At 37.5% G+C, this 16,857-nt stretch overlaps 1 protein-coding gene across 3 annotated transcripts in view; it reads left to right on the plus strand.

Annotated features, from left to right (window-relative positions):
* The window catches only part of DLG5 (discs large MAGUK scaffold protein 5), a 95,790-nt gene that overhangs the window by 24,415 nt on the left and 54,518 nt on the right, over window positions 1-16,857 (plus strand). For all 3 annotated transcript variants that reach the window (XM_041474806.1, XM_041474824.1, XM_041474814.1), the window contains exon 2: window positions 10,099-10,167. In XM_041474806.1, coding sequence (XP_041330740.1) covers window positions 10,099-10,167 — 69 coding nt within the window. The remainder of the gene's footprint in view (window positions 1-10,098; window positions 10,168-16,857) is intronic.

The following is a 16,857-nucleotide window of genomic DNA, read 5'->3' on the forward strand; positions in this document are numbered from 1 at the left end:
AGGTAGCAACTGTGTTGTATTGCTTATTATATTATAGGACTCTGATGCTTGGACTTGTTAATAGTGCAGGGGACTGAGACAGGAGCCCTACTTGGGTGGGTGAAGAGGGCTTGTGTGGGGTTTTGTTTGTTTTCTCAAATGTTAGTGTACATTTGTGCATTGACACTCTTCCCTCTGATAATCTATCTAGAGAATGGAGAGAAGTATACTTTATGAAGCTGAAAGATAAATAAATATGACCAACCTCAAACTCTCACCTGTCAGGATATGTAACATACAGAGAACATGCCAAAAATAAGAGTGTTCAGGGGATTAAATCTTTCTGGTTCATCCCATTGTCCTCATTCTGAAGATAGTAGCATGTAGGTAATCTGACTGTGCTCTTGATCAAAAAAGTCTGGGCCTGTGTGAAATTGTAAATGTTTCGTCTGGCTGGAAACAAGTTGTTGGGTGTTTGGCTTTTTTTGTTTGGTTGGTTTTTCTTACCCTCAGGATCTCTCCAGTGGCTTGGATTTCTTCTCTGTCACTTAGTTCAATTATCTTAATTCTGTGCATTTATTTTATTTTGAAGTACTGATTTATTAAGTATTTTTATGCAGGAAGGATCTCTGCATTTTAAATAAAACAGAATCAACACAAGCATCTTTAATTAAAAAGCAAATTTAGCCCTTAAGTGAGAAGTTTCAGGATTTATTTTCCCATCGGGATAAAGGGTAGCATAGGAAGGGAAAGCAGCAATTTAAAGAGCTACATGCTATCCATCTTCTTTTCAGTTGAAGAATTGAAATTTTCTCTGAAGTTTTTCTGTGATGTTATTTGTGAAAGAAAAGAGATAGTTATATGCTTTTGTACAAATTAAAACCCTTTTGGGGTTTGTTACATTGTGGATTTTGAAATGTGAACTGATTTCTAATGGATCCAAAGTAATATTCACAGTTGCTTTTGACATATCTTCTAATGTTCTCAAAATGTCGATTTTTGGAAGATACTATCCAAGCAGAGAGAAGATGTAGTGCTGAAGTTTCCCATGAGGAATTTGTGGTTTATAGCGCTCTTAGGCAAGATGAAACTATTGAGCTGAGTGCCAGTCATCTGTTTGTTTTTACATATTTGTTTATACAATTAGACTTCCTTTTTTTTTTTTTTTCCCCTGCTTTGTATTCTTAACATTAAAATCATGCAGCAACATAAGAACAGGTGGATTTGGAAAAATTGGGATTGAATGTAACCCACCTGTTTGTAATTTAAATGTCTTGAGTTTTCTTGACTTAGTCTTATTCTACATTGCCATTAGATATCTCTGTAACAGCAGCAGTACTGTGAGAGAATAAAGGAACAAGTGGTGAAAATGTCTTGTAGAGAAGAGTTGCAGTATCAAAGATGGCTGTAGTTCACAATGGAAGATTTTAATCCTGTGAGAAACGGTGATCCTTCTCAACCTGTGTTGTCTTTGTAATTTCCTAAGCAGTTTTTTATGTTACAGAGTAGTTGAATTTGGTCTTTGTTGTAATGTCTTTCAAATATTTGGTGATTGTGGGTGCAGTAGCACTGTAATTCATCCCTCTTCAGGCTTTAGGAAGGTTTTTTTAGGGGGAAGCCTTTTCTTATAGGGCTTGATTTTGACTGTAGTTTAGTTAGTGTTTAACTGTATGTCAGTTTCATGCTGGAAACTGCATGTGAGGAAAACACTGGATGCAATGAATGTTTACCTTTTGTTCTCTTAATCCTACTACCATTCTCCTCATGTTTTTTCTGTCCTCTGAACACCATTAACATCACTATTCTCATAGTTGTTGTTGAAATGGGAAGCACAATGGAACACTTGATCCTGATGGCAGCTGGTTTTATTGACACCACCTCCTTTAGGAAAATCCCCAATATCTGCAGAACCTGCCTATTCAAGGAACAAGATCTAACGAAAGCCAGTATTCTGAAGAGAAGAGGTGTCAAAGGCAGCCATGAAGCCTGCACAGCAAAGCCTGCTCAAGGCTACCTTTGGAGGCGCAATATTTATTGCCTCTCCTGTTGCTGATGTGGAATTAATGAAATGTGGGTGTTTATTTGGTTAAATGAAGAGGTTGCCAAGTTTTGCCATCTGCTGTGCCCAACCACCTGGCATGTTTATTGAGGATATGTTTGTGCTGCCATCAGAACCTGAATGTTAAAACTGTCCCCACTCAATCTTCATGCCTGACAAGTGGTGCTGATGGGGAGGCAGAATCTGCTCCAAAACGAACATGAGAGATGGTTAAGGAGAAACCAGACTTTTCTGACAGGCAGGTGACTTCCCAGTCACGACAAGCCTTGACTTCTTTATTGTCTTAGTTGCTTGTCTTGGCTGTGAGGCCGGTCTTTTTCCCCTCAACAGCTGTGACTTCTGCTGTCTGATATGCCATGTTGTTCTTCTGTGTTGTAGTCTTGCTTTCTTTCTTCTTCTCTGCTGTCACTGTCTTAGTGGACTAGGGCATTATATTTGCATTTGGAGTAGTGTGCTGGACGTCAGGTGCATTTGCTGAATTTTTAGCCTGTGTCTCCTCCACAAACTCCAAGGAAGTCGTCTGCACTCTGTATAGCTTAGTGTGTGTTGTCATGTAATACTACTGCTTCCTGTCAGAGTGTGATTTCAGGCTTTTAGCAGTACACTGTCAGTGCATTAAGCTTTAGAACTTTTTCCAGAATTGATAGAGCCAATAGCATTTGGCTGCCTGTATTGCAGGCATTGCCACCGCTTTTCCCCCTGTGCCCTTGCAGTTGCTCTTACAGTGAAAATTTGGGTTCTAAAAATCCTCCCTTAGTAACGTCTGCCTGCCTCTCACTAGGATCTCAAGTTCCCACCTATTGCTTGTACACACACAGCAACTGATTGCTTGGTAACCCAGACCTGTTGGTTTAAAAGGTCCTAAGTCATTAGGCACTAGGTGACTTGCTACACTTGCAGCAGTTAGATTTCTCCCAAAATAATAACTACAAAAAAGCAAAAAGGTCAATTTACCATGTTGATACCCTTGCTATGTAGGAAAAAGCCTCTCTAGACGCTCAAATAGAATTAGTCTCCAAGCAGCTTCTTGTCGTTAAGAGACCAGGAGAAGCCACTAGGAATATCTGTGTCTAAGCAAGGAAACTCCTTTGATGTTGCAAAGCACCATGTCACTGCCTCCCCACTCTTATCAAGCCACAGCAGAGGCTGAGACCATTGTCTCCTCCTTGTCCTGCCATGACTGAGAGAGAAGGAAAAGTAGCAGCACTTGTGTCCTCCAGAGAAGAGGCAAAAAGCAGGAGTTCGAGCTATAATTGCTTCCGCATGAGTTCATTTTTTTTTCCCAGCAGTCTCGGCTCTTAGCTGCTAGGTAGAGCGAGCATTTGTATGCATGAGCACTCTGGTACTTGGGGGAAGACGGGTTTTTGTTCTGTGTAGTTACATGTGTTACTTTTGCCTTTAGGAAAAACCACTCTTTTGAGAGTTGGAATGAGTTGGAAAAGTCAAATCTTCCAACATGACTCTTATTTTCAAAGGAGGCACATTTAGTAGTGACTCCCACATAGTCCAAATGTGGCTGGTTGTGTTGATACATCTCTTGCAGTCCTGAGAGCAGTAGATGGGAACTGGTTTGTAACTTGCAGCAAAATGAGGATTCCAGACTAGAAACGACAGGCTCATATGAGGAGGTGTTGTGTAAGTAACTTCTTCAATCATTAGCTGGTTTGGTGCTTCAATAGTAATGGGCTGCTTTCTGAGAAGAGCATTCCAACTACTTTGCTCTTGTTCTCGTTAGAAAAATAAGTTTGGCCCATGTCAATGTGCTAGGGTTATAGAAATCAGCATATTCAGAGAAGATAGCTTTATAAGATTAAATTGTACTCAGGTGAGTTTAGAAAAGGTAGATAGTATCAGGAGAGGGTAAAAAAAGCCTTTTTTTGTTGTGCTTTATCTTTTTTTCTTTAATTTTTTGTCTTTGGCTTATCATACATAATCCAGCAAACAACAGAAATCTTCCTGATAGGTAGAAGGAAGAAAAAATGTATACCTTTGTCTTTTTACCAGTGAAGTGGAATGAATTCCTTGGAATATGTTAATGGAAATTGTTAAAGCATCTGTGTGAAAAATTAAAATAATTATAAAAAAATCTGTAGTTGTTTGATAAGATAGTCAGCTGTAATGCCACATCATGTTTTAGAACAGAAGACAACGCTGCTGCATTGATAATAATCAGCTCATGTGCAATCTACATGAGCTGAAATACAGGATAATTTGCTTCACCTACCTGCACTGCATTTTTACTAAAACTTGATTTTAAATGCAAATTTTTCCCATCTGTACTAAATACTGAAATTGAAGAATTCCTAATCAGTTACTCTTTTCTCTGCCTTTTGTGCATAAGCCTATAAAAGTAAATATTTCTTTTGTTCAGATGTTGCTAAGAAAATAGGAGTTTTACAGGTGTTGGTCTAGTGTTGTTTTTAATAGCTGAAGATCTGATGCTGTACTGACTGACAATTAGGAACTGAATTCAGGGCATCTTTATGGATGTCTCTGGCTTCTGGCAGGTTACTTAAGTTTTTGAATCCCGGCCTTAACATAAATTGTCATGTTACGTCATAATTATCACTTAAATCTGACTTTAGGTTCGTTTTTACTAAATGTTTCAGAGAAAGGTGCCCCAGTCCTTTTTCATGTGTGAAGTGTTCTGTCCTTAACAGAAGTGTATTTATAATCATTTAGAGTTCAAGTTCGACTTAAACAGTAAAGCATCTGTATTTTCCCAAACAGCTCTTTTAATATTAATATCTAAATATCTCATTAATACTTTGTTATAAAAAGTTTTTTCTATTGAAAAGGAGAATATACTTTTGGACCCTCACCATTTCTGTAAACTGTTCCGGACTAAGCTATTTGGGAAATGAAAGAAATGTGGGTTTTTGGCTGCTTAATTATTTAAAAAGCCATTTCATGTTCATTTAGTTTTCATGATGTCCTAAAAATAGATATACAGAATAAATAACAAAGCCATGCCTGAAAGCAGACAGGGAAGAAATAGCAAACTTTGGGCGAGATGGCATCTACTTTTATTTGACCTTTACTGCTAAGTTTGTACCTTTGTTCTTGGAGTTGCTCATATCCTTCAGGGTAAATGACTGTGAAACATCTGAAATAAGTGTGCCACAGATGGAAGCAAACACTCAATTGAAAGTTTTTTAAGAGATGAGAATTTAGTGTCTGAATTTCACACAGCTTGCAAGCAGTGACCATGTCGTGTGATTTGTGACAAACCTGGCTGCACGGGCTGCCATGGAAAGAATAGCTTCAGACACAGAGCATGGCAAATCCATGTGGTCTTGAGCTCCTTGGACAGCTTTGTTTTTGTAAAGGCAAAGGGAACATTGAATTCTGGGTCGTTTCCAGTTGTAATCAAACAACTGCTCCCCCCAGCATGTAGGAGTCCTGCCAGTGTCAGTTTTGTTTGATGCGTGGAGATGTGGATAAAGCAATGTTTGTTGTGCTGCTCTCTCATCCAGTGCATTGGATTTCTGTCAGAAAAATGATTCGCTGATGATAAGTTGAATCAGCTGGCAGTCACTGCACTGCAAAGGGAGGGTGGGAGGAGGAGCAGAATTCAATTAACAATGGAAATTTGCAGCTGAGGAGCATGGAGCGTTGTTTAGCATTATCCTTAAACACAGAGAAGTACCAAAGGCAAAGGCTCCTTCCAGTCTTGGTCCTACAATACGTTAAGTGTTTCTAGTTAGAAATCGTGCCTAATTTAGAAGTCAGCCATACTGCAGATCTAAATGCTGTCCCTAAAGATGCACGACCTATCAAGAGCTGTGCAGCCAAGATCTGAGCACTCCCCATCATGTGGGATGAAACAGCTCATGCTCCTTGAATAACCCCCCTTGTTCTTCACACACTGAAGCAGGTTTAGTATACTTGTCTCTTTGGCCCTGTGCTGAGGGTGTTTATTTGAGAGAGGAACTATTGTGCCACAGTTTAGTTCATGGAATGAAGCTTGGAAGATGAAATAGCTTTCTTTGAGTCGAATTGTAGATAAGGGCTGGCGGGGGGGAATAATTAGAAGATTGAAAGCATATGTGCAATGAATTTTGCAAAGGTGCAAAGGCCTTCTTTGGCCACTCCAGTGCCCTTGCATACACTATGCTCTGGAGCTACGAGCAGAGCCTGCGTATTTGTATGGAGGAGGATGAGAAGTTTCTATGTAGTACTGGCAGTTGACAGCTTATTTCTCTTAATCTGAACACTGTATTTTTTCTCACAAATCATTCAGTAATATCCCAGAAGATATCCTACTTGATCCTTTTTACTACTTTCTTACAGAAGATTCCAAGTGCAAGCTTGTTTTGGAGACATTATTTGGCGATTAGCTGACTTGGCTTTTTTTATTTTCTCCTTTAAGAACAGGTCATGTCCAGTGTTACGTGGTGTTTCACAGTTCAAAAGTTAAAAAGACAGAAGACAGAAATATTCTGTTTTCCTTTTGTATGACTAGTTTAATTCTACCAGTTTTGATTTGATACTGCTGATGAGGATATTGCTAATTTAGACAGTAGCGATCGTCTCAGGATGTGTAACTCTTCTCTGGTTCTGTTTTTTTTTTCCTCTTTCCTCCATTGCTGTCTTTCTTAGCAAGGAAAATACATATCATTCTTTCTGTGTGGCTGTTGTGTGAAAGATGAAGGCAAATTGGAACACAGTTCTTTGTTGTCCCTGGAGGTGGCTTCCACACTTAAGCAACAAGTTCCTTTCCTGAATTTGCAAGTTCTTAAGCGGCCTTCCTGTAATCTGATTAATAAAGACAGTAATAACTTAAAGAAATTTTACTTGCTCTAGTTGTTGAAAATAGAAGGAAATGAGATTCTTAAGGTTCTCAAGTATATACTGTAGCAGTTTCTAAATCCCTGTGCTCTGCCAAAGCGGTTTAATACAGCCAGGAACTGATCCAAAGCTTATGTCTGGATAAGTAAAAGAGAAAGCAAGTCTGCCGTGTCAAGATAGGATGGTTATGTATTTTCCCTCACCAGATGAATGTGTATCTGTAGTAGATAAGTTTAGTTTTTGGTTAGCTTGTGCTTTTTGGGGTTTTCTTGTTGATGTAGTTATTGGGTTTGGGGTTTTTTTCTTATTTCTATTTTTAAGTAGATATAGGTTCTACTGTTTCTCAGAATCCTGTCATTGCAAGGTGTAGTTTTGAACTTTAGGAACCTGTCAGCAATTATTATAAATCAGTGAATTGAAATGCAATGTAGCAGGTTTTACCACTGGGGGATTTCAGTATGCAAAGTGAATACTAGCAGAAAAAATATTCAAATGAACTATTTGGACAAGTGTGGTGGAAGGGCATGTGAACTAGGTGTGAAGCACTTTCAGCGTTTATCTAAGAAAGTATTTATGCCTTCTTGTTGGGTTTAGTGTTCAGATCTTACTTTCTTTTGATGCAATTTGACAAGATGGACAGTCAGAAAACATGAAGAACAGGAAATAAAGTAGAAAATTCTTTCGGGGGAAGGTGAGTTTTCAACAAGTTAATTAGAATATCATGGTTGTGCAACTTTCAAATAAACAGGGTGTTCTAGTGCATTTGGTTGTAGAAACTGACCTGTGCTTTTTTTTTTTTTTTTTTTTTTTTTTTTAACCTGTATCTAAATTGCTGTTGGGATGATTTTGTGTGTTTTCATTTATGCGAGGAGGCATTCTAATGATGGGGAAATATTTCTTGAAGCATTTGCAGGTATCAATGACATATTGCTAGTTATCAAGCAAAATATGCCAAGCACACTGCCACTTTAGCCTGGGTTTAATACAAGGATGGTGTCAGTACAGTACCTGAAGATGAATTTTAATATTGTGACAGCTGTGTAGGGACCTCTGGTTGTTGTTTCTGATGCTTACTAATGCCACTTCTAATGACAAAGGTGGCACTTGTTACAGATAATGAACTTGTACCCTGTGTAATTCAAAAACAAAACAAAACCAGACAATGTGACTAGATTGTTGTTGTTGTTATTGTAAGTGAGGAATTATGAACGGGTCAGATGATTCCTTCCCTCTTCATAATTGTAGGTTTTTTTGATAGCATGCCATGCATACCAGATATAGTATCTACAAATATGAACTAATGTTTTAAGAACATTGCTTTGGAGAGTCATATTTCTCCATTGATGAAGTCAGCTTCACAAAACTTTTCTGTCCATTCCAGGGAGCACAATTTAACTTAAGTCCTGCCTCTGGCTTGTAATACAGGACAAGAATACAGAGAGGATCAGTGTCTTCAAGATAAATAAAATGAAGATCAGTTAAGGTGATTAGGTTTTGGGTCTTGTATTTCTTCACTCTTAAAAGCAAAAGCAGCTAACAATCACAACAAGTTTCCTTAGGTGTGGAACTCCTATGTAATCTTTTAGAGGAACTGGGCAATTTTACCTTAAATTGCTGAGCATAATTAAGTGTCACTTCCTGGCGCAAGATTTTGTTGTGCCTGAGTCCCACGCAGTTTTGATACAATCTCAATACGTGTGGTCTGTCATAAAGATGTCCTACACTGTTTAATATACTGATTTTTTTCAACTTATGATTCTAATCAGTCTAGGTCCAGACTGCAAGAAATACTGCAAGTCATATGAGTTTAGTGTATGCAAGGAGGTTAAGTATAACTCATGTGGAAATTATTTAGCTTTTAATAAGCTTTAATTAAATAGGAATACAGCTTAAATTATTATTTGAAAATGTCTGAAATAGAAGCAAAAATGTGCGGCAGATTTTTTCTGAATCCAGACAGTTTGTTAGTGATGTACTCATTGGATTTTGTTTAAAAATGTGAACAAAACAAAAAAATTATATTCCCTACAATGAAGAGAATTATTTGCGACCAATATTTTTAAAATAATTCTTCACAGAGATTTGAGAGATTAAACAGTCTACTTCAAGATGCAATTCTTCTTGCTTCTTTTCAATGTTTTTTTTTAATGGAGTTTTTCTGTTATTACTTGTGTTAGTAGAATTATTTTACCACATCTTGTCTTTCATTCATCTAACACCATAGTAGCTTAAGATGTCATGCTTTTCTCTAGTAAGAAGCAGAGGAGATGAACATAAACCTTATTTCTTTATTTTCTAGCCTAGCCTTCCTTCAGTCTATTCCATGCGTTTATTCCTGCTGCTTCTCAGCTTTTATTCCTTAATTTCAAAGAAACTTGAAGAAAGAAATTTTAAAATATGAGAAGGGGGGACTCTAGGAAAGCAAGCTGCTGAAAGTATTGAAACAACCTTAGGGCTTGGCTGTTGTGAGCACAGCTCTTGCATCCTGGCGAGTGTTGAAAATAGCCCAGATTTAATGGCTTTTGTACATAATCATTGCCTGTCTTTACTATGGTGTGTTTATCCTGTCTGTGAGAGATGGTGGAGCTGTTTAGTTAATGTTTTGAACTAGGACCTGTCCTTCTAGTTCTTCTGGTAAATAAAATCTAGCGTACTTCTAAAATAGCTAAAATGAAAAGCTTCACTGTCTGTTGGTCTATTAATACATGAAAAAACTTGCTGCTTTGTGGGTCCTTGCTTTTAAGACCAGATACTGAAAATTGCAAATGGATGTAGGCAATGGATGTAGGCAAATTTTAATTACAAATATAAATGAAATTTTTAAGACTGAATGAAGTTTGAGAAGAATACAGATTAGTTACACAATGAATTAGGAGTTGGTACATGTAAAGACATGAGAAACCAAAATAGATTGCCACTGTTATCACATGTATCACTCCTAATCTTCTAAAATAGATTTGAAACTTTGTTTTTAGTCTGTCTGAAATAACTGATGTACTCAATATTTTGCTGAACTCATTTTTACCATGTTATCCAAAATTATTTTCTACCACAAAAAATGCACAGTGAAGTGTTCATTTACAAGTTATACTTTGCCTGTTAGATTTTTATGTTTCAGTCATGTGTGTCCTCTCTAATTTAGTAATTTGAATAATTTTAGTAGTTTGAGTTTATTTGGAATCTACAATATCAAGGAAATTAATCATAGCTTTGTTTGGAGAGATGAAAAGGGGGAGAAGAAGTAATACTCTTTATTTTCTTGATTTTAGGGTCTACTTACAGTGTGCTGTCCATAATGCCTTCTGACTCTGAAAGCAGCAGTTCTCTGAGCAGCATTGGTGAGTAAAGTATTAATGTAAGAACTTGATGAGTGTGTCTTTTGGGAACTGAGAGAACAACTTTTTAAGGCTGCCTCTGGGAAGGGTAGAGAGATCCTGGTCATAAAATCCAAGTTGAACTATAAGATGTAACCATCCATCTTCACCAGGAACAAGTGTACTTTTGTGCAGTGCAAGCTAAGCCTTTTCATTGCTGGCTGCAGGTGCTGCATGTAAAATCTGTTACATTTGGATATATTAAATGATGTCAGTATGCTTTGTGTTACTTAGGAAAATTATGTAAAAATGGCAACATTGTGTTTACACAAGTCTGGGCTGTTGAGAATATATTTAAGAATGTCTATATATGTATTTATGTAGATGTGAAAATTGTGGTCAGAGTCAAAAGCATCATAGAAGTTATAAAGTATGTTAGCCAAGGTCATAGCCTTCTAAACCTTTGGCAGTCGCTAAAAGCTGTAGCATTTTTTCTCTGTGTTCAACTAATTGCTTCATTTTCTGTTTTTAAAATGATTGGGAAAGACAAAAGACTCAGGAAAAAAATTGGAGGTATATGAAACATTATTAGAGGTGTTTTGTCCACAAGATGCTCTTGGAGCAGCTCTGTTAACTGTCAATTTTCCTCATCTTTACTTTTAGAAATACCTTCTATTGTGAAATCCGTATAGAAGTCATTTGCCCTGGATAGGGAATGCAGGCTCTTGCATATTTAAAGTTCCAGTGTTGTGTCAGACGTCTGTAGAGTTCCCTGACAGCACCAGGCAAGTCAGTTGTCTTTTTAAGGATGTGGGTAGACATCTGTTGCAGTCATTGAGTTGAACTTTTAACTCCAGCAAGCAGGAACAAGATTTGAGGCCTGAATGAAGTATTTACTGAAAAGACCGGAAGCTGTGACACGTTAGTTTAATTTTAATCAAGACCACACTTGTGTGCTACTGCCTGAAGGAAGGGTAGATTTAATTTGCTGAAAGTAAACTGGGGACTGGAAATAGAAAGAAAACAGTTCCTAAATTTTTAGGACAATCAGAAAGGCATCTTGCAAAGAAGGTAGTTATTCTAAAATGAAATCCAGTAAGTTTGTGGGATAATTGGATGAAGTGATGGCTGAGATAGGAGAAATGCAGGTGGTACTGTCTAGTTCCATGTTCTTAATTTTAAAAAGGAGTGGCACATTTAAATTGTAATTTTGTTTAATTTTTTTTATGTTACTTCCCACAAGCTATGTTTTGTTCATATTTTAAGATCCTGAAGTTCATACTGAATTTGGATCTGGGCATTTGATGTAACAGGCTGTCCTCAGAATTAACTTATGTCTTTGGGGTTTGCAGTGATTGAAGCTGTTTTATGACCTGAAAATTAAATGCCCTGCTATTAAACAAAAATGGTCATCTACTGTTGTCCATAATTGTATTTTATTCAAATTGTTAATGAGTGTTTAGTATTTAATAGTTAAGAGATTAACAGCCAGGATAATTCTTTGTTTGAAACTGGCATATTTATTTTATGGTGTGATTATAGACTTGTTATTAATGAGTCTGATTTTTGCTCCAACTGTTTTCTCACCCTCACATCTTGTTCTACAAGAGACAGTGTTTTTTGTGATCCAATATCAATAGAACAAGTGCGTAATAACTGACATATACTAATAGACATCTTTGCAAGTCACTTCAAGGATTATTTTAATACTGATGGATTTATTGAATGACAAACCATCATAACTAAATCTGCCTGCATGCCAGCTCCCCTAAGGCTTCGTATGACTAGTTTGAATGGAATCCTAGCAAATACTGAGGTGCTGTAGCATTTGAGGAATTTGACATGCATCTTCCCCCTACTCTGTCCCTTCTCACCGAAATAATTTTCACAAGGGTAATTCTGTGCAGTAGAAATAGTAAGTTTAACCTATGAAATGAATGCATCAGTGAGAAAAGGTAAATATGTCATGGTCTGGAGACAGTGCAAGCTTTTGAATATGTTCAGTTTGACATTGGTAGTTATATGTGCACACACATGTATATAAAGGGGTATTTTTAGTTCCCTGCTCACACAGACCTTCCTCACAGCAAAGATAAGGGAACTGTTTTATTATAGCTGTGTTCAAAACACTGGTTTAAAATTAATACCTCGGTTCTGTTTGTTGAGTAGCTCGGAAACAGATGGGCACATTTGACTTTTGAGGGGAAATGCAAAAGGTTTTGGGGCCATGAAGTACACCCAGATAAATCCTCTGATAATTAAGCTTAGCATCATCTAATTAGGAGAGATAATACCATCTTTCATATGTAGTCTTTAGACTCCATGGTTCATAAATGTAACTAGAGACTCATATGTCCATGTGCTTCGTCTTTTCTTCCCAAACCTTAATTACCCTAACCATTGTTAGAGATGGCTCTGCTGCCAGCATTTTTAATTAAATTATCTTTTTCTGAAATACTTCCAAGTCAGGAAGTTGTGAAATGGAGATGTTGCTATACATTTTACAGCTATCCTTGGTTTGAGTTAATTTATGACGCTATGGTATATAACAATGAACTTATTTTCCAGAAAAGGACTCTGATCTAAGAACTAGTCTTAAATAGAACTAACCTTGTTAGAAGATAGTTCTGAGAACATGGTCTCAGTCCAATAAATAAAGCACAGTGTTAGTATTTTGAAAGGAGGAAAGATTAGACTGCATCTTTTGATCTCTCTATAAACCCATGATGCACGCAAGTCTTGGATGTAGTTGCAGTTCTGATTCTCTCACTGAAAGCCAAGAGTGCAACCAGCATGGAGAGCAGCAGCACAGATGAACGAACAGTTATCCAGCAGCTTCTGTGTGGGGAACAAATGGATATTCTGGGGTTCTCTTAGTCTTCAGTAATATCTATAAAAAAGGAGAGCAAGTGAATGATGCAGTTTGCATAATGTGACTCAGAGATAAGCTTAGGACTAGTCTATTCTGAGTACTGTGTTGTCATCAAAGCATTTTTTCTGTTTCCCTGCCTCTGTGGGGCTTGCAGAGCCTGAGGGATGCAAGAATGAACTTCCATCCTCATGTGCATGTGATAGCATAAGCAATTGAGTGGGAGCCAGTTCCCCCCCGTGTAACAGCAGGTTAGCAGTCTTGAGGAAGAAACTCTGCCTTTTCAGTTGTATCTGTGTGTAAATAAAAATGCAGTGACAGCAGGTTTTTCTTGTGTGTTTTCTTCTTTGTTCAGAATTAATTTAGATGGCAATATTTTTTTTTTTCCTCTTTTGCTTGCTTCCATTTCTTTCTGATGTGTTAATAAAATTCATGCTGTGTGTAAAACAGGTGGTTTTGATGGTATGGTGAGCACATATTCGCAGTTTATTTCTAAAAGAGGTACAATATCAACTGCTGTAATGGTGTAATACCACCACTGTCTGTCAGCCCCAGCTTTCCCCTCCCCCCAAAGGAAAAAATCCTCATTATTGTCATGGTTTTTCTCTGTATATCCTTTCTTTTTGCTCTTGGCCGATGATAAAGATTTTTGTGTGTAAATAAAAGCATCCTTCATCTGCCCACTCCCTGTGATCAGCAAACTCTCTGAGCAGAACTGTAGTCCTGTGTCTCTGATATCAGAACAATTATTTATGGAGATTCAGTGCCTGTCGTGCCAAGCACGGAACAACAGTGTCACTTAGGAATTGGATAGAGCTGTGTTACTGGTTTCTATGTGACAGTCCCTGGCAAGTCTCCACTTGACCAGTCATGATAACAGGGAGGAGTAGAACACAGAATGAAGACCCCTTTTTTAAAAATTATTTTAAAAATTTCAGTTTGTTTTGTGCACTTAATAATTTGACATTTGATGCCATCATAGGATTATGGTTTCTAGAATCACGCCATTTTTTACCTGTCCTAGTACCATAATGAAGCTTCAGAGTTTTCCTTTAGTGCTTTAAAAGTGTTTTTTCCTCCCATCCTCAATGCACAGATGTTTAGGTTTTGTTCTGGTTTGATTTTAGGAAGTGGATTTTAATGGAACACAGCAGCTTGCATGCAGGCAACAGGCTGTGACTCTGAGAAGATCCTCTGTAATAGTTTTTATAATGAGTTTTTAACAGAAAGGCATTGCGTACTCTTCCATTCTTTTCAAGTATACTGAGTTCCTAATCAGATGAATTTTGGAATGGAAAAGACCTTCCATCTTTTCACGTGGATAAATTTCTTCTTTCCACAGCCAGACGTCTTTGCATTGTTTTGATTATAGCTGTCAGTCTTGTAGCCTCTTCATTCCACATTGCATGTTATCACCTTTCTTTTTTAACAAACTATTACTTTTCCAGCTGTTCATTACTTTGCAAATGGTATCCCATAATCTTTTTCATCCACAGTGTTTCTTCTTACTCGTCTCTGTTTATATCACTGTGCTACATTTTGCTGTGGGAGCTTACATAGAATTGTAGAATGGTTTGGGTTGGAGGGACATTAAAAATTATCTAGTTTGAAGCCCCATGCCATGGACAGCAATCTGTCATGAGCACCACCGCTGGCTTTACAGTTTTATGCCTTTCCTTGCAGCCATCAGGTGGTCATACATCTGTCTCCACCAAGTTGTCCAACTTTTAACTACAACTGACAGTATTTCCTTGCTTAACACTTTTTTAGCTTATCAGCCTGACAAGCTATTTACAGATCGTTTTCCACTAATTGCATTTCAAGTTGCTTAATCTGAGAGCCTTAATTGTTAGTCCAAAGCAAACATTCCTACCCTCCCATCAGATTCCTTCCCAGCAATGTTTGTCTTCCACTCTGCATTTTCATGTTGGTCATTTTGACAAGTGTCCTTTCTTGTTGTTGTGATTTCAGTTTATTGCTTCATACTTTCTACAGCTGGATGTAACAAAGTAATTGTTTTCACTGTTCACAGAAACTGTTCAGTTGCAGGTATGGCTTATGATGCTATTTTAGTCTAAAATAAACACTCTGTCCTTGTCTGAAATAATTATTTTCCCTGACAGCCTATAGTAGTCTCTCATTGTACTTCGTGCCTTTTTTTTTTTTTTTTTTTTTTTTTTCCGACACAAAGTTTATATTTGCTGAAGACACCTTAACAGTTAACACCAAGGAGAAAGTGACAATATTACACTGATTGAAAGGCCATGAATGAGTAAGGAGAGGTGCTTGGAACACTACCAGGACACCACATAATATTCCTTTTCTGTACAGCAGTAATTGCCTTTGATGTCCTGCCTCCTCACCCATCACTCTTTCTATTCAGAAATTTTCCTGTAAAATTTGGTCTCAATGATTGATTAAAACCCTTAATCTAGGTTTATTTCCTTTGTAGTAAACTACTCATTTAGTTTGCTGGAAACAAGACTTTCAACTTGGAAATAAACACTTCCACACACTTAAAGTAAACTTCACTCTCTGGTTTTACTGTTTGCAAATCATGTAACTGTCTCTAGGATTGATCCTTAATTTCTAGGTGATTTTTAGTGTGCTTATTAATAAACATCTCTTAAGTAATAAACATTCTGAATAGCTTTAGTGTGTTATTGCTGCGTTCTTTGGTGTCCATTTTCAGGCATCTGCAGTCTGATATTAGTTATGCACAGAGTTCTCTCAACTTCTTTCTCTTCAAAGGTACTTGAGTGTACTCCATGAACATCATGCCCTGTTTTAAAAAAAAAAAAGCAATATAACAATCAAAAAATTGACTTTGCTCATTTATACTGATGTAGTCTTGAAGAAGGGACAGTAGTGTTTTTGTGGTGAGAGAACAACTAGTAATAGAGCTGACCACTTCATGGTATTTTGCTTGTTATAGGGTCTTCTTAACATTTGGCAGCTCCATGTAGGATTTTTTGAAGCTTTGGTTGGTCTGCAGTGGTTAGGATGGAAATAGTGTATGTGAATACTCATCTGCACTCCAGACAGCACCTCTGGAGCATGGTGTCTTTCACTGCTCCTTGAGACCCTTTATCAGTCTGTGCATTTAGGAAATCCTTTTGGTGACAGTGGTTTTCTTTTGGAGCTGTGAAGCTGATGTGGTGAGCCAGTGCTCACAACTCCTACAGGAGGAACATGTGAAAGATGGAGTGCTGGAGGAGTCTCATCCCCTTGGTTGGTGTGCAGCTGCTGGCCATTGTCACTGTCCCCTTTGAGTTCAGTGTGGACATTTCAAAGTGGGTTATTTTTTCAGTACACAGTTTTAAGCCTGACAAAAGTGGGATTTGAGCCAGGGAACTCCTGTAAATTCAAACCCAGAAACTTAGCTGTACGTGCCTTGGTCATGGTAACAGATTTTACTCTTAAGTTGTATTTCAGCTCAGCAAAATTCTGTAAGGACTCCTCAAACTGATGTGTCTGCCTTTCCCCCCCTGCCCCCCATCTCCTCTGCTGTTTTTTAGTATTAGTTTATAGATTTTTTTTTTCTGTTGACCTTTCTAGAACCACAGTTCAGTTCTTTCTGTAGTCTTAAATTTATTGAAGCTGAAAGTTTATTGTAGATGCTGCTGCTTTGTTTTGGTTTTTGTATTCTGAATTAAAACAATATACTGAAATGCTACCCATCCTTTTGTCCTTGCATGTTACATGATTGTCATTGCTTTCATAATCTATTAGGTTTTCTGTCCATGAGATGAAACTATTTCTACAGTTCATTATTCTACCTTTCATTTTTCTTTCCTCTGTGTACTGCTACTTGTTTTTTCTGAAGTTTTATTTCACTGCGTGCA

This window comes from Pyrgilauda ruficollis, unplaced genomic scaffold (genome assembly GCF_017590135.1).
Source record: "Pyrgilauda ruficollis isolate IOZ18807 unplaced genomic scaffold, ASM1759013v1 scaffold11, whole genome shotgun sequence".
Lineage (NCBI taxonomy): Eukaryota > Metazoa > Chordata > Aves > Passeriformes > Passeridae > Pyrgilauda > Pyrgilauda ruficollis.